At 39.0% G+C, this 25,706-nt stretch overlaps 2 protein-coding genes across 2 annotated transcripts; both read left to right on the top strand.

Annotated features, from left to right (window-relative positions):
- The first annotated feature begins 285 nt into the window (after nt 1-285).
- LOC121507314 (taste receptor type 1 member 3) lies at nt 286-6,381 on the top strand. The gene is made up of 8 exons (XM_041783596.1): nt 286-488; nt 587-887; nt 2,661-3,017; nt 3,101-3,523; nt 3,614-3,817; nt 3,948-4,068; nt 5,204-5,574; nt 5,788-6,381. Exons 1-8 carry the CDS (start codon nt 286-288, stop codon nt 6,379-6,381), a joined length of 2,574 nt encoding a protein of 857 aa, XP_041639530.1.
- A 2,573-nt stretch (nt 6,382-8,954) lies between these two features.
- On the top strand, nt 8,955-14,463 carry odad1 (outer dynein arm docking complex subunit 1). Its single transcript, XM_041783594.1, has 14 exons — nt 8,955-9,027; nt 9,138-9,237; nt 9,317-9,506; nt 9,587-9,712; nt 9,834-9,947; nt 10,027-10,094; nt 10,177-10,364; nt 12,410-12,544; nt 12,701-12,783; nt 13,423-13,591; nt 13,746-13,909; nt 14,007-14,110; nt 14,222-14,312; nt 14,407-14,463. Exons 1-14 carry the CDS (start codon nt 8,955-8,957, stop codon nt 14,461-14,463), a joined length of 1,662 nt encoding a protein of 553 aa, XP_041639528.1.
- The last annotated feature ends 11,243 nt before the right edge of the window (nt 14,464-25,706 follow it).

Raw genomic sequence — 25,706 nt, 5'->3', positions numbered from 1 at the left:
TCATCACAGCTCCTTTAAAGGTGCTTTCAGTTTAGTCCTAATCACAACCTTAGTGAAGATCTAGCTTTTCTGACCATAAATGTAAATATAGGTCAACATTATAAGGGTAATTTCACATGATTTGCAGTTACTTGGTATTACACATTCAGGTGGCCAGGGAGAGGAGGGGCCCCTAACACCAACTCACTTTGGGTAATTTTGCATGCAAAAATTTTTTCCTTTTGTCCTGACACTTATGCACAGCGCTCTTTTTAATCCGCCTTCCATGTGCAGCTTCTCAGCATCATGACTGCACACTCTGCTCTGCTGTTGTTATGCTCGATGTTCAGACTGAGTTATTGTGTGACTTCCCCTGAGTGGTTCAACAACATATCAACTAATCTCTTCGATTTATCTGGGGACATCATGCTTGGGGGGCTTTTCCAGCTAAATGATCTCACCAGCAATCTGACCCAGAGAAGGGAGCCTGACAACGTCAGCTGTGAAAGGTAATGAAAAATGTGTTTTTGCCTTCATAGTTGTAGGACCCTGTGTCAGAATGTTTGCCAAACAAGGCATCTCCCATGATTCTCTGCTTATTACTCAGTGTGAATAATTTTGGACTGGGCCTTGCTCTGGTAATGAAGTACGCAGTGGATGAGATCAACGCACATCAAATTCTGCTCCCTGGCTTCAAGCTGGGGTATAAAATCTACGACACATGCAGACAATCTGCCGTCATCGTGAAACCAACTCTGTCTTTCCTCACTAAAAAGTCGACTAACGCGCTTTCTGTGGAGTGTAATTACACCGACTATGAGACCAGCATATCAGTTGTGATCGGCCCTTATAGCTCAGAGATGGTGTCAGTCATCGGAAAGCTGCTGGGATTCTTCCTGATGCCGCAGGTTTGGTTATGAAAACGTCTGTTTATACAGGGCTTTTGTCTAATTCCAAGCCACAATTTACAATCTATCAAACCTTTTCCAATCATGGAGCAATTCAAAGTGCTTTACTGAGCCAAAAACAAGGCATTTACTACATCAAGAGAATCAAAAAATTACAATTAGCAAAAACAAGACGTTAGAATAAACTCACATCTTCAAAAATGAGAATACGAATTGAATTATGATGATAAAATAATGACTAAATTTCATGAAGATAGCCAAGAAAAGGGGAACCTACAAAGAAGATTATGTCAATTAAAAAATAAGTATTAACCAGATAAAAGAGTAGTTTAAAAGAAGATAAGAGGAGATTAAACCTATAGATATGCAGTAGTGAAGAAAAATGTTTTAGTATCTGTTTTAAAAGAGCTAAAAGATTTATAAAGGTTTTCTGCTAGTTGAATCCTTAGGTGAGGAGCATGTGCGGCTTGCCCTGCTTGGTTCTGATTCTGGGAACAATGAGTAAACCTGTCCCAGGGGACCTCAGTGGTCTGAATGCCTTTTAAGAGACTAAAAGAGCAATAGGTGTTTCTGGGCAAAGACCGATTTATAAGACATATTTCCCTGATATATGTAGAGAAACCTTGTTTCAAAAGAAGAAAAAATACAGTCTGAGTTGCCTTAATGCAAATGTAATTGTTAAGTTTATCAAAACAAGAATTTGCATATTAGTTAGGACATTATCTATACTTTAACTCAGGGGTGTCAGACTCTAGGCCCAGGGGCCAAATCCATCCTGTGGTAGTTATACCCAGAATGCAAGATCATATCATATTTTTATTATAACTGGCCCACCGGTAGGATCTGCAGATTTCCTCCAGTATAAGAATGTAAACTTAACCTTGGTGATTTAAAATATCTATGTTAGGTTTAAAAAGCTTGAAAAAGAGTGAAAATAATTAGATAAAAGTCAGCAATGTTGGAAAATAAATTATTTGTGTTTTCATCTTATCTTATATTTTCGATTTTTCATCTCACAATTATGACTTAAACTTATGATTTTTACATTTTTTTTATATTTTGACCTTTCAGATTCAAAATTTTGACTTTTAACTCATATTTTGACCTTTAAACCTCATGATTTAGGATTTAATCTCCTATATTTGCCTTTTAAAAACATTACTTTTTATTTCAATTTTATGTTTTGACCTTTTGAACTCATAAATTTGACTTTTTTTCAGATTTTGAGCCTTTAAACTTATCATTTTGAGCTTTTTTGATCTCAAAATCATTTATCATCAGTGCTGAGGTTTTTCCCATAATCTATTAGAAGTTAAAATGAGAGAAAATATCAGCATTGTGGGAGTGTTGCGCCAAAATACGTAATAAAAAAACACTGGCATCAATATCAGCCCTAGCTGTTAAAATCTGTAAATCTCTGGAATTTACACCTTAGTTTTTGCTTGTAAATATTAAAATAAGGTGCTTATCTTGACTTCTCCAGTCAATGTGGCTTCTATTAAATGCAATGAGATATTTTTTGACTTGGAGTTAGACAAATACACTTGCTTGGATTTGAGTTTTAGCAAAGTACTTTTGCTGCATTAAAGTCTGAATTGTCGTTTTTGTCATTTGTTAACTGCTTTAGCCTCTTAATCTTTTAAAGTGTGATTATTAAAAACCACCTGCAGTCTATATTGAGCATGCCAACCATATTTAAGACTCAGTAAATAAACATGGATTTCTTTATCAAAAATTGTCGACAAGTCAATGGTGTGACCGTTTGCCCTGCAGATTAGCTATGGTGCCACCAGCGACAAATTCAGCAACAAGCTCCTCTACCCGTCCTTCTTTCGCACCGTGCCCAGTGACAAATGGCAGGTGGAGGCTATTGCACTCCTGCTGAATGAGTTTGATTGGAATTGGGTGGCCATCGTGGGCAGTGAGGAGGAATACGGACAAGGAGGTGTGCAGGAATTCTCAAAAATAACAGAAAATAAGTCTGTATGTGTGGCCTATCAGGCCCTGATTCCTGTCTACACTGCCCCTGAAGCAGCAGTCAAAACCATCATTGATAACATTGAAGCAGCCAAAGTCAAAGTAGTGGTGCTGTTTTCACTCCCAGATCCAGCTAAGGTCTTTTTTGAAGAGGTTAGTAACGCAAATAGTTACAGTGCAGTAGATTTTATTGATCTTACAGTATTCAGGGTGAATAACCTTATGTATATTTACAGATAATTCGGAGGAAAATGAAAGGTGTGTGGATCGCCAGCACTAGTTGGGCGATCCATTATCTTCTCATTGGTCTTCCAAACATTCAATCTGTCGGCACAATCATTGGTTTCACCGACAACACTCAAACTCTTGATCTGCTGACCCCTTACACAAAGGAGCTCCTCACCAAACTGAGCAAAGAGAGGGCAAATACCCCACTTTCAACGCCACCTCCAAAGTATGGCAATCCTGACAATCCCTGCCCACAATGCTGGAGCATGACAGCTGCTAACACCAGCCTGGTGGAGGATCCTGTAGTGAAGAGGTCAGCTTTCGGGGTGTATGCTGCCATCTACAGTGCAGCACAGGCACTGCACAACATGTTGGGATGCAATGCAACTACCTGCAACAAGGGGTCAGAAACCAAAATCTATCCATGGAAGGTGATTATTATATTCAAACTTTTCCATCTTTAATATACTATTTCAACTGAGTTCTTATGATACTTAAAAAACTGATATTTTCTTCTACAGCTGTTGAAGGTTTTAAAGAATACATCTGTAGAAGTAAAAGGCACAAATCTGGTCTTTGACAGTAATGGCAACCCAAACATCGGTTACAATGTTATCCAGTGGGTCTGGAATGACTCTGTTTGGGATTATGAGACAGTTGGAAACTTTTACATAACACTTTCAATCAACAAGTCACTTTTCACGTGGCACACCCCAAACTCACAGGTAAACTAATATTTCACCCTTAATATTTTATTAGTGGTATCATTTTTCCATTACTACTAAATATGACTCAATTTGGGATCCTGGAGAATAACATTTTGGTTCTGTTAATGTGACACTACAACTTTTGCAGGTTCCTGAGTCCACCTGTTCAGCAGCATGTGAGAGCGGACAAGTCCGCAGAGTCAAAGGATTTCATTCCTGCTGTTTTGATTGCATCGACTGTCAGCCCGGCACCTACCAGGCAAAAGAGGGTAATGTGGTTGCAGAAAACACTTTTTTTCTCTCACTTATCATATATTAGTTATGATGTTCATTTTGCAATTTTATCTAAGCCAGTGATTCTCAATTGGTGGATCAGGACCCAAAAGTGGGTCACAAATATGTGCCAGAAAAAAAATGTGGCAAAAAGTCTCTGTATGGAAGCCATAAGTGGGTATACAGTAAACTCATACATGTGTATTTAAGGTTTTCCTATGATGATGATGATGGGTAAATTTCAGTACTTTTCTCAAGATTTTAAATAATTTTTCTCCTTTTCTTTGGGTAACAAAGCTGCTTTTCCCAAGATAATGGGAAAACTCATTGTGAAATCCCCAAATTTCCAAGCTGGCTCAGGGAAATGGAGTTTAAAAAGATCCATGCATGCATGTCCTGTAATGATGTGCTTTCTAAACATGTTTGTTTTGTCCTGTCCATTTGTTCAGAATGTTTTATTCAATTTGGGTTCCAGACTGCAACATTTTCGTTAGATAGATTTGGGTGATTAGAAATTGCTTAAAATTTAGATAGCAATATCTCTTAGGAGATTGATCTACACCTATTTCCACTGAGACAGTAAAGAAGCATATGCACCTTTTAATCTATTGTTATTGTTGTTGTCAACTGATTAACTAGTTGTAACTTTCTTTAAAAGATTTTCTCATTTCTTATAGAATATTCAGTACTTCCACAGTAAAATATCTGCATTGATTTAATAAAACAACTGCTCTTATTACATGTATATAGTTTAAGCTCTACCCTTCTCTTCCCTCTCTCTAAATGAAGGCATAAAAAAGCCCAGAAATATATATTTTACAAAAAACATATAAGAACCTATCAAAACAATAATTGAGCCAATATTATTAATTGACTGACTTAATGCTTGCCATGGATTCTTATTCAAAGTGTCACACAATATCAGGGGAGAAATTCTGATCTATGCTGTACTCTAATTTACTTTCCTGTGAAACAAAGTGTAATTTATCTGTCTTACAGTAATTTATTCTAGCTGAGGATGGATTTGAGTGTACTGGTAGGAGGAGGATCAGTGGTGATACAAACAAACAATACATCAGGTACATAATAGTTGATTGTTAACATTGCCTCCCTGTGTTTTCAATCATATAGTGGACATCCAGTGTACCAAGTGCCCAAAGGGTCAGTGGTCTCTGGTCCGCAGCACTAACTGCACTCTACCCACCTTTGACGTTTTGTCCTGGGACTCCACTGAGGGTCTGGTGATGATGCTGGTTGGGGTTCTGCTGCTTGTATGTCTTGGGTCAGTGGGAGTAGTATTCCTGAAACACCGGGGGACCCTGATGGTAAAAGCTGCAGGGGGGACCCAGGTTTTTGTAGCTCTGGTAAGCCTGATGGGAGCTTGCCTTTGTCTGTTGCTCTTCTTTGGGCAGCCAGATGATGTGGTTTGTCGTCTTCAGCTGCCCCTCACCTGCATTTTCCAGACAGTCGCCCTCTCCATCATCATGTACATCTCACTACAGGTGAAAAATTAAAATTATAACTGTTACTGTACTTTATAGAACATTTTGTTCAGATCAGGTAATGTTTCTTATGTGAAGGCAATATCTCACTTGTTTTGAGCCGTTACACTAAATATAGTGTCAATATTTAGAACGTCATTTCCTGTATGTGATATGCTTATCAATGGGACATAATAAATAAAGTATGTTGTATTCACTCTTCTCTTCAAATAGATCGTCTACGTGTCAGAGTTCCCAGAGATGGCTGCATCTCACCTGCATGTAATCCGGGGTCCTGGAAGCTGGTTGTTTTTGCTGGCCTGCTGTGCTGTGGAGGCAGGTATCATTGGCTGGTTTGTCCAGGCTGGGCCCACCCTGTCAGAATATCGGGCAAATATGACAATCAACTTTGTTAGAAAATTTCTGGCATGTCCAGTGAAACCCTTGGAAGGGTTTGCCTTAATGCAAGGTTACAACTGTGCAATGTGCCTTGCATCATTTATGTGCACCTTCATGGCAGCGAAGCCTCCTCATCAGTATAACCTGGCCAGAGACATAACGTTTTCTTCCCTGATCTACTGTGTGTTTTGGGTGACCTTCATTCCCATATATATAGGCTTGAATGTCAAGAGTAAATCTGTCGTGCATGTGTCTTTCACTCTGGCAAGCAACTTTGGACTGGTGGCAGCCTACTTCTTCCCAAAATGCTATTTGCTTCTAAGAAAACCTGATCTCAATGTAGAAGACCACTTCTGTACCTTTTTAGAGGGAGTTCCTCCATCACCACCACAGGAAGAACCACAGCCAGAACCAGCTCCTGAGCAATAAACTGAAGAGAAGTTTCAAGGATGAATGCATGAAAGCTTTAGACGTTGTCCTACCATTTGTGTAAAATTAGCATTTGCATGTTTATCTTTGTAAATTTTGTATTAACTTTTTCCTACGGTTTATGTAACACTTCATATTGTACTTTAGACTACAGCAGCCTGGTCTATCTATAATGTGATATGTAATCATAAACAATATGCACAGGCTAGTTGTGTTCACTGTATAGAAACATCACAGAAACGCACAATGTATTATAATCATAATAAAGTCTACAACATGCTGATTCCTGCCATTTTTGTGATGCTAATGGTGTTGTAGGGGAGAAATACAGGAGGGGGCTTGGGTGTGTTTTCAAAGATAGTACTTAAAGGGATATTTCTCAAGCTGGGTTGTATAAGGTACTTGCCGATAGTAGCGGCATTAGCCTTCAGTCATTTCAGTGAGTACTGCCCCTTCAAGCAGGACAAGCTTGATAAGCTAGGCAGCAAGCGGGTATAGTTTGTCGTGTAATTTATCAAGTTTAAGGAAAAGTGGGCAAAAAAAACCCATAAAATTTTTTAAACGTTTCACTTTTCACCCAGAAAGCCTTGGTGTTTGGCACTATTTTGCAATGCAAGCTTTGGCTAGTGGCTACATGTGCTTCCGCCTCAGCATATCTGAACAAATTTGTGTCTGCAGGCTTCAGGCTTATTGTTCTAATCGCTGATAACTAGACAAGCTATGGTTAGTAAGATATGTTCACTTTATGAAAATGTTGCATCAGCTGTTGAAGTGGAAATCTGAGTTGAAATAACTAGTTTTAGATTAGTTGCTTGCTGTTTCCTCCAATGAAGCCAGCAGAGTTGAACAGCAGCTCAGATATGCTGAGGCCATCTAGCAAAAGCTGACATTACAAAATAGAACTTAATTACTCAGAGACACCATGTGCTACGCTGTATAGCCTAGCTTCTGCAAGCTTGTCCTTTTTAAAGGAGCAATTCATTGAAATCACTGGAGGCTAATGCCACTACCATTGCCAAGTATGTACAGTGATGTAGGCTACTCTTAATTTATAAACTCTTTAGAAGTGGGTATACTCCTCATTTTAAAGTGGGTATACTCCATGTTACAAAAAATAAGTGTGTATACTCCGTATACCCACGTATACCCTGCACTGACCTTATACAACCCAATTTAGGAATAACTAAATATCCCTTTAAACACAACTGTTGAAGTTCTTTAAAGCCATTATTTGTGTCACATGTGTGGTGTAAAAATCTTTAAGTAACTGTACAAGGTCAGTTTAGCTGTGGTGGTGGGGATATAATAAAATATCTTGTGAAATCCAGAAATCCTAGTTACGCCCCTGTCAGTGGTGTGGAAGTACAAAGCTGCATTAATCACAAGTAGGCCTTCCTGAAATACGCCTACAGTATGCTAACAGTGCCTAAAATAAAAACCTGCCTAGAAAGCTACCCAAAATGATGAATAAATATAACTTTATGAGTTATTTTCAACACTGAATAACAAATATTATACTACTCACTTTGCCCAGATAAACCTGTAGATAGTTTTTATGCTGTTCCCCTTCCTGCTGTCCTGTTACGCCATAGAGTCTCTAAGTCCATGGGGTTATTCCGGTTAGCTTTGGCCAAGAGCTACAGGTGTTCGGTCATTTCTAGCAGTTCTTCCTCTTACTCAAGTGAACGTATTTCGAAGATTCAGTAAGGACAGAGTAAGCAGGTTTGTGCCTACATGGCTGTAGGCTAATTTCCTAGGCTGTCACTCAACATAAACCTGAGTACGAAACGTGACTGCTGCCTGTGAGGCCACACTCAGGGATTTGAGGCCCAGTGATGCCTGGCAACGGTTTCTAACAACTCCTGCTGCTGCTGTGAGCCTTCTGTGTTTGTCCCGAGAGGTTTTCACTGTTTTTTACATTTTACACTATTACTGGTAAGTAGAAACATACATTGCTTAAACAACATACAGTTATAAAATATTGTTTCTATGCTAGCTAACTATTAACAAGGATGATAACTCTTTCTCAACAGCTAGACAGTAAGACTTGTTAATTTGTTTAGTTGTGCTAGGTAGCCTACTTAATTAACTTTTGTGTAATTTTGCTAACAATACTGCTGTATAGTGATTTAGGTTAGCGATTCCAACCGTGAAACTTAAATGTAAATGTAGCTAAACATATCTGTTATATCAATCAGTAATGTCCAACCAGAAGAAAGATAAGTTATTAGGATACACTTCATTTTCTTGTAGCCGACTGTAAGATGCAATAATATAAAATGCAACAATAAGAAAATAAATACTTGAAATTTTAATGGTTGAGGCCTCACAGAAAATTTGTCTTTGTAATTTCCTCACACAAACACCTAAAAACAACAATAAATACACACAAGTAATCTTACGTTCACGTTTTGATGCTGGAGACATGACTGAAGAGCAAGGCTTTTTTTTAAACCCAATGGCTATACAAGGAAGACATTGTTGCTTTTACAGGCTCAGTATTTTCTGTGTACAGCATCTATTTACTTGTTTTTTTTCTTACCCATTCTTACCCATTAATGCCCAGTGGAGCCATGCCCCGAGGAAGATCTGCTGCAAGTGCTCGCTCAGACGCCAGTGAAATGGATATTGACGGTACAGTAAATGGTGGCCATGATTCACTTTGAAAATATTGGACCATAATGCACATTAGTTTTTCTTTTATTGCCAGGTGGACTTGTCATACAGCTACAGTGTCAAAATTATTATTTTTCAAGCAGAATCTGAGATGGCCAAACTGCAGAGACAGTTCAAAATCATGGAAGGGGATCGGCAGGCGTACAGTCTTCAGGCCCGTGAGCAAATACGCAAGCAAGAGTGAGTTTGCAGCACACCTACAGTCCACAATCAAGTGTTTCCAATTGACTGATTGGCTCTTTGTGTAATGTAAATGAAGGCTGGAGATAGAGAAGCTACAAAAGGAGCAGGAGGAGCTGCATCGAAACCTTGGTGCATGTAAGAGCTTGTCACGCAAGCAGCAGGACAGTGAGGACACCCATTGTATACGAGCTCTGCTGGAACAAAAAGACATGCTGGAGGAGGAGCTGAAAAGAGAGAAGCAGTGTCAAAAAGAGATAGACAAAGAGGTTAGCTGAGGTGTTTTCATATTCTTATGATTACTTAAGTTTTTTAACACAGACTAAGGCATGTGTATCTTGTGTGTCAGATTGCAACCATGGAGTCAAAGATGGCCGAGCTACGAAAAAGGAAGGTCAACATGAGTGATGCACAAAGATCTGAGATTCAACAATCGCAGAAAGCAATACATTCTTTGGAATACAAACTGGATAGAGTAAGTGGTGAAGCACAGTTCAAACCTAATTATCTAATAATACAATTTAAAATATTTTCTTTGGCATTTTGATATTTCTACAATGCATATCTGAAGTTTGGGTCTCTTCTATCTCATCCAGGCTTTAACCCGCTTCAATCAGCAGCTAACCAACAACAGTCACCTTAGAGAGGAGTTACAGACTCTTCAAATTGAGCGTGCCCGTTTCCAGCAACTAAAAAAGAGATTTGAAAAAGTAAGTGGCCATGCTAGATGATGTTTTTGTTTGTCTTGTGTTTTTACTGCACATTCATGTACTGATTCTTGTGATGAAGGAACTGTACGATATCTGCAAGAAGATCGGGGAAATCGTCACCATGTCCACTGCTGCTTATGATGCCAGGTCAGACTGGAAACTGTGATGTAGAGCGATACGCATTTTATCATCTTTGTTGTTTGATATCTTACAAAGCTCTCTGTTTCAGGGTGGAGGCTCAATCTAAGATGACCATGATGAAGGAGAAAGCAGAGAAGGACCTTGCACTGTACAACGCTGAGATGAAGGAGCTGGAACGGGTGATTTCACATGAGTGTAGCCTGAAAGAGTTTATGACCACTAAGTGCAGTGAGAAGAGCGGGCAGGATGATGGCCACGAGACCAGACACAGACAAGGTGAGACACAGACATTATGTTGTTGCTCATATAGCTGTAGTATCCATATATTGAAAGTAATGGTTAACTTGTTACTGGTCTTGCCAGTGATTTTAAAGGAACATACTGATAAATCAGTATTTATTCAGTAGGAAATTGGTCAAACTCTTAGTTTGTACTGTTTAATACTGACAAACACACTATCCCTCAATATATCCAATAATCACAGGCTCAAGAAGAACCAACTCTGGTTTTAATTTAGCAGAGATGTGTAAAGTGCTGATTAAATGATTTCCACATTCTGAAAAGCATACCTTAGCCATGATAAAGATTTTCTGGGGGAAGATGATGGGATGATTCTGCTGTTGATCTGAGTGCTGAACACCAAAAAGATACACATCATTCAGTGTAATGTAAAAAATGAAAATTTGGGATGCATGATATTAATGATACATTATCAGTATTGGCATATATCAGCTTAAAAAGTGAAATATTAATATTGTCAGACACAGGCCCACTCCTGCCTATATGCAGACTACGCATAGCGCATAGAGCCTTATCACCCAGGGGTGCCTCACTTTGAGCGCATTTTTCTTCTCTCTTGAATCAGTCCTGTGTTTGCATGATAAATATGATCCAGGTAAAGTGTATACAATGGTGATGAAACATAAACTTTACCTGGCCGTCACACATAAGTATATTAACCCTCAAGATATCTAGTTTTGGAGACCGGTACCATATGTGATCACTAAGTACGTGCAGTGTTCTCTCGCTCCTTTATCAGCTGCAAATATTGGCCATACAAACAAAAAAGTTAGTGGAATTTTAGGTTGGACAGTCAAAACACCACATCAGAACTGAAATAGTAGAAACTCCCATTTTGGCTCTTATAAAAAATGATTACACAAAAAAAAAAAAGAAAATAGTTTGAATGTTCCTGTTGGCTTTGAAACTGACCACTCTAAAATAACACAGTGAGTTTTTAACTTTGTAATATTACAATGTAGAAAAATATAAAATGTTCAGGAGTTATTTCAGCATAAACTAAGCATCTTTTTTCCCCTAGTATAGACTAAAGAGAAATAACAAAACGAACCACAACACAGTCTGGCTGCAGACCAAATATCTTTGACAGCAACTCTCACAGATCATTCATCTGAGATACCATCTCTTTCAGAATAAGAATGCCAGAATTTTCTGATTGAACATTTTAGATATCTCCTTTTTAAATTCAACTTTATTCTAGCAGTTACATTCATGAAATAAATGTATTGCAAACATTACAGAAAAAGCAATATTTCATAAATAAAACTAAGAAAAAGGGGTCTAATTTAGGATTCAATTGTGTATAGGCCAGTTTTAGAAGTAGTTACATGAACGGTGGCTCACTTTAACAAGCTAAGGCTAATACAGTTATGCTAGCTACGTAATTAACATTACAACGTTATTTAATCTGGTTAAGTTAGCTTTAGCACTGTTAGCTTTAGCAAACACAGTGCAAGCTAACTTAGCTTTGTAGCTTATGTAGCTGCTTTGTGAGCTTAAATTTTGCTACCTTACACTAGCATTATAGCTATTTTATCTGTGTAGCTTCCGCAGCTAACCAGGCTACATAATCTTATGCAGTTTGAAATGGAAATAGAATATTATAAAGGTGCAATACATGAACTTACAGGCAAAAACATGAGTGGGTTGCCAATCCTTAAATGTTTTTCTTTACATTCTTCATTCTCCATGTCTGTTAAAATGTTTTCATAAAGGTTGAGCTTTTTTCCTGTAAGCAGACTGCTTAATCATCTTTATTAAATGATTTCTTATCAGGTTTTGCAGGTTGGGTTTTTAACTTTTAACTTGTGGTACCTCAACCTGTATCCTAGCCCTAAACAGAATTTTAATCTGATTTCATTTTGAAAGTTTTAATGTGTATATCCATTCTGACAAAGACAGCATCTCAGATGAAAGGTCTTTGAGACTCCCTGTCAGAGATGCACTGTCTGCAGCCAGACCCCTCTCAAACAAATTGTAAATCCGATGATTGAGATGTGTTTGTTACTTGGTTGTCACAGTGTCAGAGATGAAGGAGCAGAGGAGGATGGACTCAAGAGAAGAGTCTCTAGACACTTTAGAGGAAGTGTTTGAGAAGATCAAGACAGTGACAGGCGAGGACAACCTGGACCTGCTGGTCAGCAGGTTCATACAGGGTAGGACTTCAATGTCATCAATATACAAAACAATGCATCTTTTGGTCCTTATGTATCTGTGATCAGCAAGTATGCCATGTTCTGGTTGTTATTTGGAAATCTCAACGTATCATTTACAAAGATTACAGTGTGTCTGACTTTTGTTTTGCTGTGTAGTTGAAGACCGGAACTTTGCACTGTTCAATTTTGTAAATGAGCAAAACAATGAAGCTGAGGCTTTGAGGGATCGAATAAGCCAGGTCAGTTTTGTCTTCTGTATTTGACTTTTAAGACATTATTATCCTTTCTATTTTTAACTTTAAGATTTAGTTATACCTGTACACTGTCTCAGGTCAGTGTTTTTACAAAGAAATTCTACTCTTCTGAACAGTGGTTCTCAACTGGTGGGTCGGGTCCCATAAGTGGGTTGCAGAGCTGTTTTTAGTGGGTTGTGAATGTGTGCCTAGAAAAAAAAAAATCTGTCAATAATTGTTTGATGTACAGAAGCCCTAGGGGTACAAAAATCTGGTATTATTTTTCATTTAATACATGTGGCTGGTTGAAAGTTTTAAATTATTAGGGTGCTTTGCTTTTACTTCCTGTGTACTCGGGTGAATCACACCTGGGTTTTATTTATTTGTTACTACTTTATTGATACACCTATCTGGAGTTGAATTTATTGTTGTTAATTGTGGCTTCCCGTTTTGGAGTTGTGCTTCTGCTGATTTGTTGTCACTGACATGAGACCATTATTGGGTTTGTCTGTTAGTTTTGTTTTTTGTAACCTGGTAAGTATTGAAAAGGAACTGCCCTTGTTGGACTAAAAAACACTTGCCTGAAATCTGTTTGTGCATGTTAATTACCTAAACATTGATTTGTTAACTTGTGGGAATCTGCAGATACAATCAGAGATTGAGCAGTATGGAGAAACGAGTTTGCAAAAGGAGCAAGAACATCGCTCTCAGCTCAGAGGCTTAGATGAGAAACAAAAGGAAATCGAATACCAAGCAGAGGACTACGAAAACCGAGCCAGCAGCATAAGCAAAATTCTGGATGACATAAAAACAGGTCTGGCTGTAATTAGTGTCAAATTACATTTCCAAGAAAATGTCCCATGAAAATATCAGGTGATAACAGACCTGTGAAAGACAGTGTGTTTTTAACTTACTGAGGCTTTCGCTGGATTTCTGTCAAATCTTTATCACTTATTTCTCATTTTCAGGAGTGAACAGCATCTTTTCTAAGATAGAGTGTGACCGCTCAGTAATCGAGGATAAACTGGGCTCCTCTGCAGGAATCAGCGAGAACAACATCATGTCATACCTGGGCCTAGTGGAGCAGAAAACCAATGAGCTGCTCACAATACAAGCTTTCCTTCATTCTAAAGTAACCTGTGCTCCTGTCCTGCATTTACTCACATGCTTTTATGTCATCACATAATTTCTACATGGTAAAATAACCATCCTTTGTATTTTACTTTTAGGACCTGGAGAAGAACTACAACCCAAAAGACCTGGCAAAATTTCTTTTGGGTCAAAATCCAGACCTGCTACAGCAGAATATTAACATCCAACCTGCCATCAACAGGTGGCTCTTTTATCTTTCCATTTTATTTGCCTCTTGTTTAGTATTGTTAACCTTCCTTAGAACATTCTTAGAACATGAACAAGTTTTTGCCTTTGCTGTTGAACTCCTCAGTTTGGACTTTGATGCAGACGACTCTCCTGTCACTGATGAGGAAGAACGGCCACTTTCACAGGGGGAGCTTCGAAGAAGAATCATGAAAGCAGTAAGTGCATTTGTCTTACAATAAAGTGATTATTTATAGTTGACTCCGTGATCAACTTTTTAAACTAATTTTTTTCTCTGGACATTATTTTTAGGTTCAGCATAAAGGGAGCTCAGGTCGGCTGGCAGCAAGTAAAGCCTCAAAGATTTGAATAATCCCTGGAAGAAGCAATGATCAAGAACTCTGACCTGTGGTGTAGTTGAGACTGAGAGCCTGTGTCAGTAGCTGCTGTTTTTGCACTGGCAGCACCTGTAACTTCATTTTCAGCCCACTAGTTAACCAGCATTTGCAAAAAAAATTACTTCTACTTTCCTCTGTCATATCCAGTCAATTTCAAATTACTTTGTGCATTTCATATTTTCATTTATTCAAGAAAATATCACCAAGAGGACATGTAAACAATGTAAGGATTCCTGTCCTGGTATACAATGCCTTCAAAAAGTATTCATCCTCTTGGATGTTTAACCCTTTTATGGATTTTATAAACCAATCTAAGTTAATATAATTGATCATTTTTGACAAAAAAATAAATAAATAAATAAAACAAAAAAACCCTTTTTAAAGTCAAAGCGAAATCAAATTCCAACTATGTAATTTCAGTTATAACTACCAAATAATTTTGGTCTCATCAGACCAAAGAACTTTTTCCACTTGACCGTGGAGTCTCTCACATGCTTTTTGGTGAACTCTAGTCAAGATTTAATATGATTTTTCTTCAACAGTGGCTTTCTCACAGTTTCTAACAGTAGTCATGGGTGTCTATGTGGCCTCTCTCACTAGTCTCATTGTTGCACTGGTACACATGTGCCATATTCCTTCTATTTCTTGATGATGGATTTAACTGAACTCCAGGGGATGTTCAGTGCCCCAATTTTTTTGTCTGCATCCCCTGACTTATTCTTTTCAATAACCTTTTCTCTGAGTTGTTTGGAGTTTTCTTTTGTCTTCATGGTGTAATGGTAGCCAGGAATACTGATTAACTTTATACTACCCACTTGAGGGGATATTTATGCAATCACTTATTATACCTTACTTTTTTTAATTTTTTTTTTTTTTTTTTTTGTTAAATTGACATTTCTTTATGGAAATATGTTTTCACTTTGACATTAAAGAGGGTTTTTTTTTTCTTTATTGGGGGTGGGGGGTGTCAAAAAAAGCAAATTATGCTGACCATGATTGATTTATAAAATCAGTAAAAGGGTAAAACATCCAAGGGAGTGAATACTTTTTATAGGCAGTGTATGCAGCTGTAAAATTAGAAATGACGGCCTAGAAAAGATGAGTCAGACTAGTATTAGACTAGTATACTAGATTTAGTAGTACTTCACCATTGTTTGCTGATCTTGTTGAATTTAATCAGTTAGTTAGAGAGAGATGACACTGACAAGTGCAGCGCTGTTGAAAAAGTTGAACTGTTTTTAAAAGCTGACAATGAGGGTGCACTAGGGCAGGATACTGAACAGTGATAATACCAGACTAAATTGGTTTAATACTGAAAATGACCAGTTCAAAATGTGGCACTAAAAAATCTCATGTGCAGTTGGCTGATCTATTTACCAATATGGAGGTCATGACTGCTTATGGAACCATGTTAATTCAAACATTTAATGCTGAATAATGCTTGCTATTTTCACCTTTATCATGAATTAGTATCATGGCCTGAATATTGTATTTTGGTTTGATTACTTTTAATTATGTTTGAAGTTATAAAGATGCTTTTTCTAGACTCTGGTAACCAGCTGTCCCTTTGAAGTGCAATTTGCCATCTGGCTTTGACTTGGCAATCTGGTCTGAGTACAGCCGGCCTCTCACTGGCAGCGCTTCATTACATGATGCGTGCTGCTATGCTCAAAAGCAAAGGTTGGGGGCAGCAGAAGCTTTTGTAATTGTAATTGGCATGCTGAGACCTTGATACTGTGTTCCAAAAAAGGAGGTAAGAGGCTTTAGAGCTTCACTGTAACCACTGATTCTGGGAACATTTTGTTTTGGGGATAGCTATGATTTTTTAAAAAGTAATTAGGTGAATCAAACTAATTTATTACATTTATTCCCTTAAAATCTGTGGTTATATTAGGTTACTGTCCTCCAAATTACCTTTCTCTTAAGTTACCTCTCTTTTTATGAGCTCCTTAATCCATCATACTGGTTTTATTGCTCAACCTTAACTTTTTCAAACCATATAAATGATACAGATCAATTTCTCATGTGCATCAGTAACTTGAGCAGCTTCTGTGTCTTTTCTGTAGCTTTTAAACTGCAGGGACAAAACTTCTCATTATGTCATGTTATCCAAACATCCTGGAGAGCCCATGTCAGGGTAAAGATGGCAGCCGCTGCTGCAGGCAGCAACTTCCTCTGCACAAAAGACAACTCCTGGGTGGGAATCTTATTTTAAGAAACATGTTTTTACTCAGTGGAACAATTAACAAAGCTTGTTTCTAAATTTAGACTTTAAAGGTCACACTGATGCTGTCATACAATTTCTTTTTTTCAAGAAGGAGGGCTGATTTTACTAAGTGTGCCTGCCAAAACAAGAAAGCGACACTTTTGGGTCATTATGTTAATTATTAAGCTTGAGGTGTATTATTTTAATAAGCCCATCTGTTCTGAGGTTGTGACAGCAGCAATTTCAGGAAGTGAAACTGCTGCTCTGTAAACATTTACGAATCATCGACCAGCGAGTCGCTCTGGTCAGGATAATCCCCTCTGCAGTCTCAACTGTGTGGCTATGAAAACAGATTATCAGAGATAAAAGGGCGCCGTGGAAAAGCAGAGGGGTGGCAGTGGAGGGAGATGAGATGGAGGAGGCTGCTTTCTTTGAAATTCTACTCTCACTTACACCCCCCCCCCCCCTCCACTCCCAACAAATTCTCTGTGCACACGGCTCTCTTCATCGCCATAGAAACCTTCCTTTTAATCACAACACAAACCTCATTTCCTACTCCTTACAAAGAGTCCTCATTGCAAGAGAGACCGCCCGCCATTTCCAAGGCCCACCTCCTTCTCCTGTACCCACCCAACTCCACTCTTATTTGCCCTCCTCTCCATATAAGCACATTTTCCACCTTTTCCCTCCTTTTGCTCAACAGTCTCTACAATTTCACATACAACTCCTGCTTCAAAACCCATAGCCTTGTCTGTTAGACCTTCCTTTTTGATCTTTTGTATACATTGTAAGCTTGAGAGTGTTCCATTTAGCACAACTCTTAATTAAAAGGTAAATAACCCAAACAGTTGCTTGGAAACACCCACGCAGGTAGCTGTGCAAGCAGAAACATGCAGGTCCAGGTAGAGCTCTTGACTCTTATCTTGAAGTGTATGCTTGTTTGAAGCCTGTTCAAACTGTCAGGCCTTTACAACTACAACCCAGCTCCCATGATGTCTGTTGTGTATTTTTTCCACAGTGTAGTTCAGTCACTTGAAAAACTATGTCTGGAGTCCATTAGTCTTAAGCAGAGGTGGAAAGTAACTAATAAGATTTTGTACAAAATCAAGCACCCAGCCATGCAGTCTCCATTTGCAAACATTTGTGATACAAAATGAGTCGTTCTGAAGAGCTCAGTGACTTCAAGTGTGGTAACAACAGTTCATGCAGTTTCCTCCCTTCTGGATATTCCACAGTCAACTGTTAGTGATGTTATTCTAAGTGGAAGCATTTAGGAACAACAGCAACTCAGCCACAAAGCAGAAGACCATGTAAAATCACAGTGGGGTCAATGACTGCTAAGGGGCCAACACTCTGCTGGTGGAAATGTGGAAACATGTTCCGTGGAGTGATGAATCACACATATCTGTTTCATAGTCAAACGGCCAAGTGTGGGTTTGGCAGACACCAGGAGAACGTTACCTGTCTGACTGCATTGTGCCAACAGTGAAGTCTGGTGGAGGAGGGATAAAGATATGGGGCTGTTTTTCAGGGTTTGGGCTAGGCCCTTTTATCGACAGTGACGAGCAATCTTAATGCTTCAGCACACCAAGACATTTTGGACAATGCTATGCTTCCAACGTTGTGGCAACAATTTGGAGAAGGCCCTTTTCTACTCCAACATGACTGTGCCCCAGTGCACAATGTAAGGACTATAAAGACATGGTTTGATGAGTTCAGTACAAGTATTTACTTAAAAAAAAAAAGTAAATACTTTTGTGAAAATTAAACATAAACTGTTCTTTCTTGTAGGCCACTCCAGTATGCTGGGGCCATATTAGATTATGCATGAATCAACATGAATGAAATTTTTATTTGTCTACTTCAAGAATAGTAGTAAGTAAACTAATTTGTTTGACTTACAGCCTTGTTAGCAATCACCATGACAACACAAACCTCTACCAAACAATTGTGGTGTAAACTTTAATATAGGAGTGAGTAACAAATAGGGCTGCATGATTTTGTATGATTATCTAATTGTATTATTTGGACACATATTGCAGATTCAATAGGAAGTGCTTTTTAATAAGACAATGGTGTAGGATTAAAGAGTATGATTTTAAAAACTACACTTGAGTTCTTGCATGATAAGTAGAGCATAAAATCTGCAAAAATGTATTAAACTGGTATTTTGACACGTTTGAGTTAAGAGTAATATTGCATATTCTGCACTGGGAAAAATGCAGCAGGACATACTGCATCTAAATGTTGCACAAAAAGGAAGTAATTTTGTGTTTGGTAGATTATTTCTTTGTTGCAACAATGTTTCTTAATATCATACCATTGGAAAGCCTGTTTATTCCCCTTTCAAATGGTGCTGCATTTCTGAGAAACATGCATTTGTGGAGTGAGCAGCAGAGCTGAGTATGTGGGAAAAATCTGCCAAATCTCTGCTGATACCAACAGCTTATTCTGCCATTGATTGGTGAAGGGCAGTCAAGGCAGCCCTGTGAGACCGTAGATTAGCTGAGTGCAGTTTGTCCTGGATTGTCTGTAAACCTTGACTATAAATCTGTAGGAGACAGCCTGCAGTTCCTACGTGCTGACAGGTTGAGGTCTTCTTGGGTGTCATCTTCTTTGGACGCCCACTTTGCCACATATCTCCAACACCCCCTGTTATATGAAACTTGGCTGTAGGTTTGAAGATGGTTCAAGGGCTTGCTCCAAATAATGCTGCAACTTGGTTTTGAGAAACACCAGCTTGAAGTTGCCTTTGTGCAGGCACCAGATAGTCAGCACTCTGGGGTATCAGAAGCTCAAAACAAGAGCCGTGAACCATATACTCAGCTCTGCTGCTCATCCCACAAATGCATGTTCCTTACAAATGTGGCACCATCTAAAAGGGAAATAAACAGACTCTCCAGTGGTATAAGATTTATTGCCAAGAAGCAGTGTTACAACAAAGAAATAATCTACTTTTCTGTGCTAAGTTTAAATTTGGATTACTTAGAAGCTACTCAATACTTGGAATAAACTTTAAATCTAATAATTTTTACTTTTACTTGAGTAGATGTATGGACCAGTACTTTTTCTTAAGTCAATTCTAACCAGAGTAACTCTACTTTCACTCGAGTACAACAGTCCTGTACTCTTACCACCTTTGGTTTTAAGATATGGTGTTGCAGAAGTCCTGTTAAAGTTTCCATTGAAATTCTCTCTGCTTCCTGTCCCCTGTCTGGCTCTGTTCTGTGAAAAAAATAACAGTGTTAGCGTTTAGAAAATGTCTTGGTCTCTTTATCACAGCACAGAAGTCTGTTATCTGGAAAATACCCTGTCTCGCTCACTGTCTCTCTCTCTCTCTCTCTCTCTCTTGCTTGTTTATTTGGGAATGGTGCCAGGTATTTCCCCAGTCAGTCAGTCTGCCTCCTGCACCCAGAATGCTACACCATCCCCTAGATGAAGCGCCCCACCTCCCTCCCCTTAACACTCACACCCTCCCACCCACATCCAGCTCTCCCTCCCATGAGTGTTGCTAGGCAACCACCCGGCATGAGAGCCGGTGCATTTTGCAGTCAATCAAATTAGCGGACATATTTTCAAACAGGGTTGAGAAAGAAAAAAAGGATATCAGTTGTTCATTATTTCCTGCTTTAATCCTGGGGTCGGCTCCTTGTAGCTACTTGGGCCTGTTATATCTCCCTGCACACACATGCTTTTGAGCTTTTGATCATTTCAGTGCTAAGTTTTACCTCCAGTTTGTCCTCACCGTCTACCACATGGTGGCAGCAGCATCAGTTTCTCTGTTACCACACTGGCTGCAAGAATTTTTTTGCTGCTGTTGCTAAGCAATCCTGACTCTCATGTCTTACCTGTGAAATATTTGTGATTTTTACAGATGTCCCTGACACCATTTTTTCTTTGTTTTCACCACACTGGACTGCACCATATTGCACATGAAAGCATAAAACAGTAATGTCAACCTCTCAGGCAGTGTTGTAGTACAGTTTGGCTCATTCCAAACAGATCGTGCATATTTCTACTGGCTGAATGTTTCAAATAGCCACCATATTTGTGAGGCAGGGTTAAATATTAGCCTTGCTCAGCTCCTGGTTGCTTCATCTCACCATGCAGGAGGCAGGAAATGTGCTCCAGAGTGATTAGGCCGGCAGCTCTTGTCTTCCACTCAACCAGCAGTGGAGGGCTCCACGTACAGAACAGCTTCTTGTTTTCCTTGTGCACAGAGCTCTGAGATATGTTCACTAACTGCTTCAGTGTTTCAGATGAGAGCCAGCTGACAAAGTCCCATTTAAATATTTCTTTATCATGTATTTATTGTCTTTTTTTTTTTACACTCCCCAGGCCCCTGTGTCCCTCTTCCCCTCCCCTCTGTCCCCCTGTGTGAGTCCCTCATCTCAGCTGTGGTTGCTGTGCAGATGGCTCTTTGTTGGTGCCTCACAATGAGTCTAAGGTCAGTGTGCCTCACGCACACTCAAACTTCTCCTCTCCAGCTGTCTTATTTGTAGTTTGTCTATCAAGCATGAGGGCTGCTCATGTGCACACGGTTATATTGTGCTCTTGAATTAAGAGGAAGTTATAAAACCACAGATGCCGCAGTGAGATAGCCAGGACCTCTCACGCTGTAAACACGATAACAGTTATCTTCTTGTTTTTTCATATCTAAGCCACACCTAAGCCTTCTTTATAATCTTTGAAAGCTCTTGTCACTTTTTTTTTGGATTCTCTGATGTGTCAGTAGTAGAAAAGCTTTGATATCTCCGAATCCAACCACACACCAGAATATCAGATCAGCCAGAGAAATAGAAATGCAAATCCACCATCTGTTCTGTGATCCCAAACCAACGCTTGTTCATCATTCAAGAGCTAATGTAATAGCTACATAGCTTAACCCTTAATAGGTATTATAAGCTTTCAATGCACAAAACAAACAAAGAAACAGTTGGGAGATCTCTCTGAAGAAAATTTGTTCAAATAAATTTTAAAATAGTATTTTTAATTTCTAATCTGGTCCCTATCCTAATGAAGAAGGGATTTAACACCTTAATCTTTAACATCTGTAATACATGGATTCTAGTTCAGGGTCAGAGTACATAGATTTATACACTGATGTTGATGCCAGAAACATATCTGGTGCCCTTTAATTAAAAAAATGTAAAATCTTCTGCACCACTACAAAATTTAGCAGCAGAGGGCCGAGAGGTCTGTTTGCAGTAGACGAGAGAGAGAGAGCAGGTAAAGAGTGAAAGGCGGGAAACTAGAAGGAGGAGGAGCACTTCTTGCAAAGCAGGAGGAATTACTGGAAATTTCCACTTTTCTCTGGCAAAGCAACCACAGGGGGTGGAACCAAGAGGTGAAGTAAATTTAGGTAGTAGAGTTGACATCCAGGCTTTGCAAATCAGAGGAAAGCATTTGCCATTTATGCTACTTTTTTTGTCAATTATTTGGTTTTAATTCTGGGTTTAACTCTTTGGGAGATTATCTGCATCATTAATCCTCTCAATTTCTAATCTTAGCTTAATTATTAAGCTTGGATCAAATAAACTCATGCTCACTACGTCTGCCAGGTATCTGGGTGTCATGATTGATGACCAACTAAACTTCAAGGTTCCTGTGGCCTTAATTTACCCTCTATAGTCATCACTTCTTTTATTGATTTTTTTTCTTTTACAAATTTTTACAAATTTTCAAAAAAACTCCTTAATGTCAAAGTGAAAACAGATTTCCACAAAGTATTGTACTTTAAACTGAAATATGTATTCAGTAATTTTATTCAATTATATACAATTACACAAATTTAACACTACATTCACCTGGTAAGTCTAGATAAACACTTTATTTTCAACATATAAACCACTAACCTGACATGCCAGATGCATTTGTTTCACACATCCATCTGGGAAAGCTTCAATAGGAAACGTTTGAGAAAAGGCAGAGGCTTTGAAAAAAACTTGGAGTGTGATTGGATGAACGTTCTGTCTGTCACATCTCTACGGGCCAATAAGAGCAACAAAACATGTGACGTAGCAGCTATTGTGCTGCGCCTGCGCAGCTACTGAGGAGTAACGCAAAACATGGCGACTGTAGACATGTCAGTACTCGACTTTTGTTGTTTTTGAAAAGAAAACAATTCACTGCTGTTCTTTGTTCTTCATTAACGAAGAAATGTTGTCAAGCTCTGATAAAACTAGTGTTTTAGCAGCATCCACGCTAATATCTTCCTCCATAACTGCACCAGCTCTTGCTGCTGCTTGTTCACGTCATGACTCTGCTGCGCCTGAAAGTACTGCCCCTCATCGCTGATTGGTCCTGACACTTTCTAACCAGGCCCAGACGGTTCAGATGGGAGCTTAACAAGATGGATTTGCCAGTAAAAAACAAGGAAACAGGCATATCCATCTGCTTTGCAAGGTTAATAAACCACAGGTTTAGACAATATTGGACAAAGCCTGAGTGACATCAGCTATTTGATTTCTGAAGTAAACTGTTTAAGCCAATCCATGGTCAGTCTCCATATTAAAATTCAGCCAAATCTAACTTCATGTTAACAGAGAAACCGACAGATGTAGAGCCGAGGCCTCCTGACAGCTACACCAGTGATCATCAACTGGCGGCCTGGGGGCCACATTAGGCCCACCACAGCTTTCCATCTGTCCTCCAGATGATTTTTAAAATCAGAAAATGTGCAGGGGAAATTATGCTGTGCTATGTGGGGTATGTTATTTCAAAACCTTCATATAGGATTTAAAAGGTTGGTTTAATGTTTGATCAATTTTACAGAAATCCATCCATTAGTCATTATGAGTGAAAATGACGTATGATAACACTCATTAGTCTCTTCTTGATTAAAGCGCCCGTTTTACTTGTCAACTTTCCCCTTCAGAGAGTTCAAATTTTACTGCCATAGAACCACAACAATAGACCAGTTACCAGCCCATTTTCCCCACCAATCCCAACACAGCATTTTAGCATCGAACCCAGTGATGGACAGCATCCCAGCCCCATAGATATGCAGCCAAAATTTTGCAATTGCCCCTAGTGGCACTTGCAGCTCAGGCAATTGGGGCTGATCTCCCTGCCAAAGGCAAAAATTCTTTACATTTTTGAAGGAAAAATAAGTACAAATATGTTAATTGGGCCAATATATTTAGTTAAATTTATTTTTTGTGAAGTCCGGCCACTTCAGTGTCTTTCAAGAAAAAGCTTGCTCTTGTCCAAATGTAGCTGATGACCCATTAGCTACACTGTGCTAGCTTGATGTCATATCATCCATACCCCTAATTATGCATAATTGATATCCTTCTCAAAATTTAACGAGAACTGTGAAATTTGCAGCGTGTTGCACCAGCTATGTTCAGACTCCAACATTATTTGGAGTTCAAGCTCAGACTAAAGTTATGGTGTAAAGTCCACACTAAACCCTACAGTGAAAGAATGAAGTTATAGCTTTAGCTGTGACATTGTTTGGTTACACTACAGAGACGTGAGTTAGATCATAGTAAAGCTTTATATCCACACTAACCAAAATATTGTCAATTTTTCACTTTATTTTACCAATCAAGGAAAAGTAGTTTTTAACCCATTGCTTGTTTCAACGCTGCCTCTCATGTCTCTAAACAGGCAAATTTCTTAAAATAACTGCTGTTAATACTCAGACTTGAAAGTGTATGAAAGTATGACAGAGCATTTAGCATGAATATTAGAGCCTGCACGCTAAACCCAGAGCCAGTATAAAATAACAACTCTCATACTGAGTGATGAAATTGTCAATAAAGCGAGACAATTTGACAGTGGCGGAAATTATCTTGCACAGCAAAATCCTCATCTCCTTGTCATCCTGCAAGTTCTATCACCATGACAGCCATATTTTACAGAGGACTTTACATCTTCCAGGAGGTTTGGTTTGGTGTCACTTATTAGGTCATAATTGTGCAGAGACACCAAGGCGACTTATGTTCAGATTTTATGGTGTTAAAATAAATCCCCAATATAGACACCAACTATTTTGGCCATAACCACTTTTTGAACGAGGCTTTACATTTTTCTGCAGTAAAAATCTGCATTTTAACATGGGGTGTGTATGTGACAACGTGTGCTTCTGCAGTCAGTCTCTAGTGGTCGCTCCAGGAACTGCATTTTTCTGAAGTCACGCATCAGCTTCATTTTTCAGTTTGCTGCTTGTATTAAACGCAGAACATGTATTTCCTACATTGTTTATAATCAGTAAAAAAATATCCACCACAGGGGGAGAGAAATTTAACGTGTGTCTTGAAATACACCCAAGCACTCAACATCCATACACAATACTCTGTGTAATGTGATATTCATGGGTACATGTGTTCACCCATCCATTCATTCAGCTGCTTTCTAGAGTCAAGGTTGCTTTGACAACGTAGTCTGTATCCAAGGTGACCTGTTTCCTCTGCAGTTTCCTTCAACACCTTTAACATGAGCTGTTAAGCCAACTGAGAGACAAAGTCCCTGCGGCATGTCCCAGGTCTGCTCTTTCCAAAGATGCTGGCTCCCATGGGCCCTCAATCCTGTGAAGCCTCTGGGGGTTTCCAAGATTTCAAGTCCATACATACTGTATATGTGTGTATTTACTGGTCAAAATAAACACAACATTGCCCACTTTTAAAGGTCCAGCTTCGACATTGGCAACTCCACCAGCAGATCCATTCATTTCTCCAGTCTCATATCCCAACAGCCCTGCCTCTGTTTGCCTCACCTGGATGGATATAGACACCTTTAAGAAAGAGTTTGACACTCTGACACAGTAGCCCTCTGCTCAGCTACTCTACACCCTGCAGCACTTTTCTCTTGTGTATCAGAAACGGAGCCAAACAGCCGACTCCGTAACCAAACATGACAAGAACAACATTCTCCTGAGTGTTTGTCGGCACTTTGATATCCTGCCCCCGATAGTTACAAACACAGTGGGGCACAACACACGTCCCTGAGTAAATCCGAAACACATCTTGAACTACCTCCAGTTAGAAGCAAACACTCTTTTA

Source organism: Cheilinus undulatus, linkage group 3 (assembly GCF_018320785.1).
Source record: "Cheilinus undulatus linkage group 3, ASM1832078v1, whole genome shotgun sequence".
Taxonomy (NCBI): Eukaryota; Metazoa; Chordata; class Actinopteri; order Labriformes; family Labridae; genus Cheilinus; species Cheilinus undulatus.
Note: the sequence above shows the minus strand (reverse complement) of the source record. Positions and strands in the feature narration are given on the sequence as shown.

Coding starts and splice junctions, on each gene's coding strand:
- LOC121507314 (XM_041783596.1), top strand. CDS start 286: ATGACTGCACACTCTGCTCTGCTGTTGTTATGCTCGATGTTCAGACTG. Junction 3,524..3,613: donor CCAAAATCTATCCATGGAAG/GTGATTATTATA, acceptor TTTCTTCTACAG/CTGTTGAAGGTTTTAAAGAA. Junction 5,575..5,787: donor TCATGTACATCTCACTACAG/GTGAAAAATTAA, acceptor CTCTTCAAATAG/ATCGTCTACGTGTCAGAGTT.
- odad1 (XM_041783594.1), top strand. CDS start 8,955: ATGCCCCGAGGAAGATCTGCTGCAAGTGCTCGCTCAGACGCCAGTGAA. Junction 9,238..9,316: donor GAGCAAATACGCAAGCAAGA/GTGAGTTTGCAG, acceptor ATGTAAATGAAG/GCTGGAGATAGAGAAGCTAC. Junction 13,910..14,006: donor AAGCTTTCCTTCATTCTAAA/GTAACCTGTGCT, acceptor TTTTACTTTTAG/GACCTGGAGAAGAACTACAA.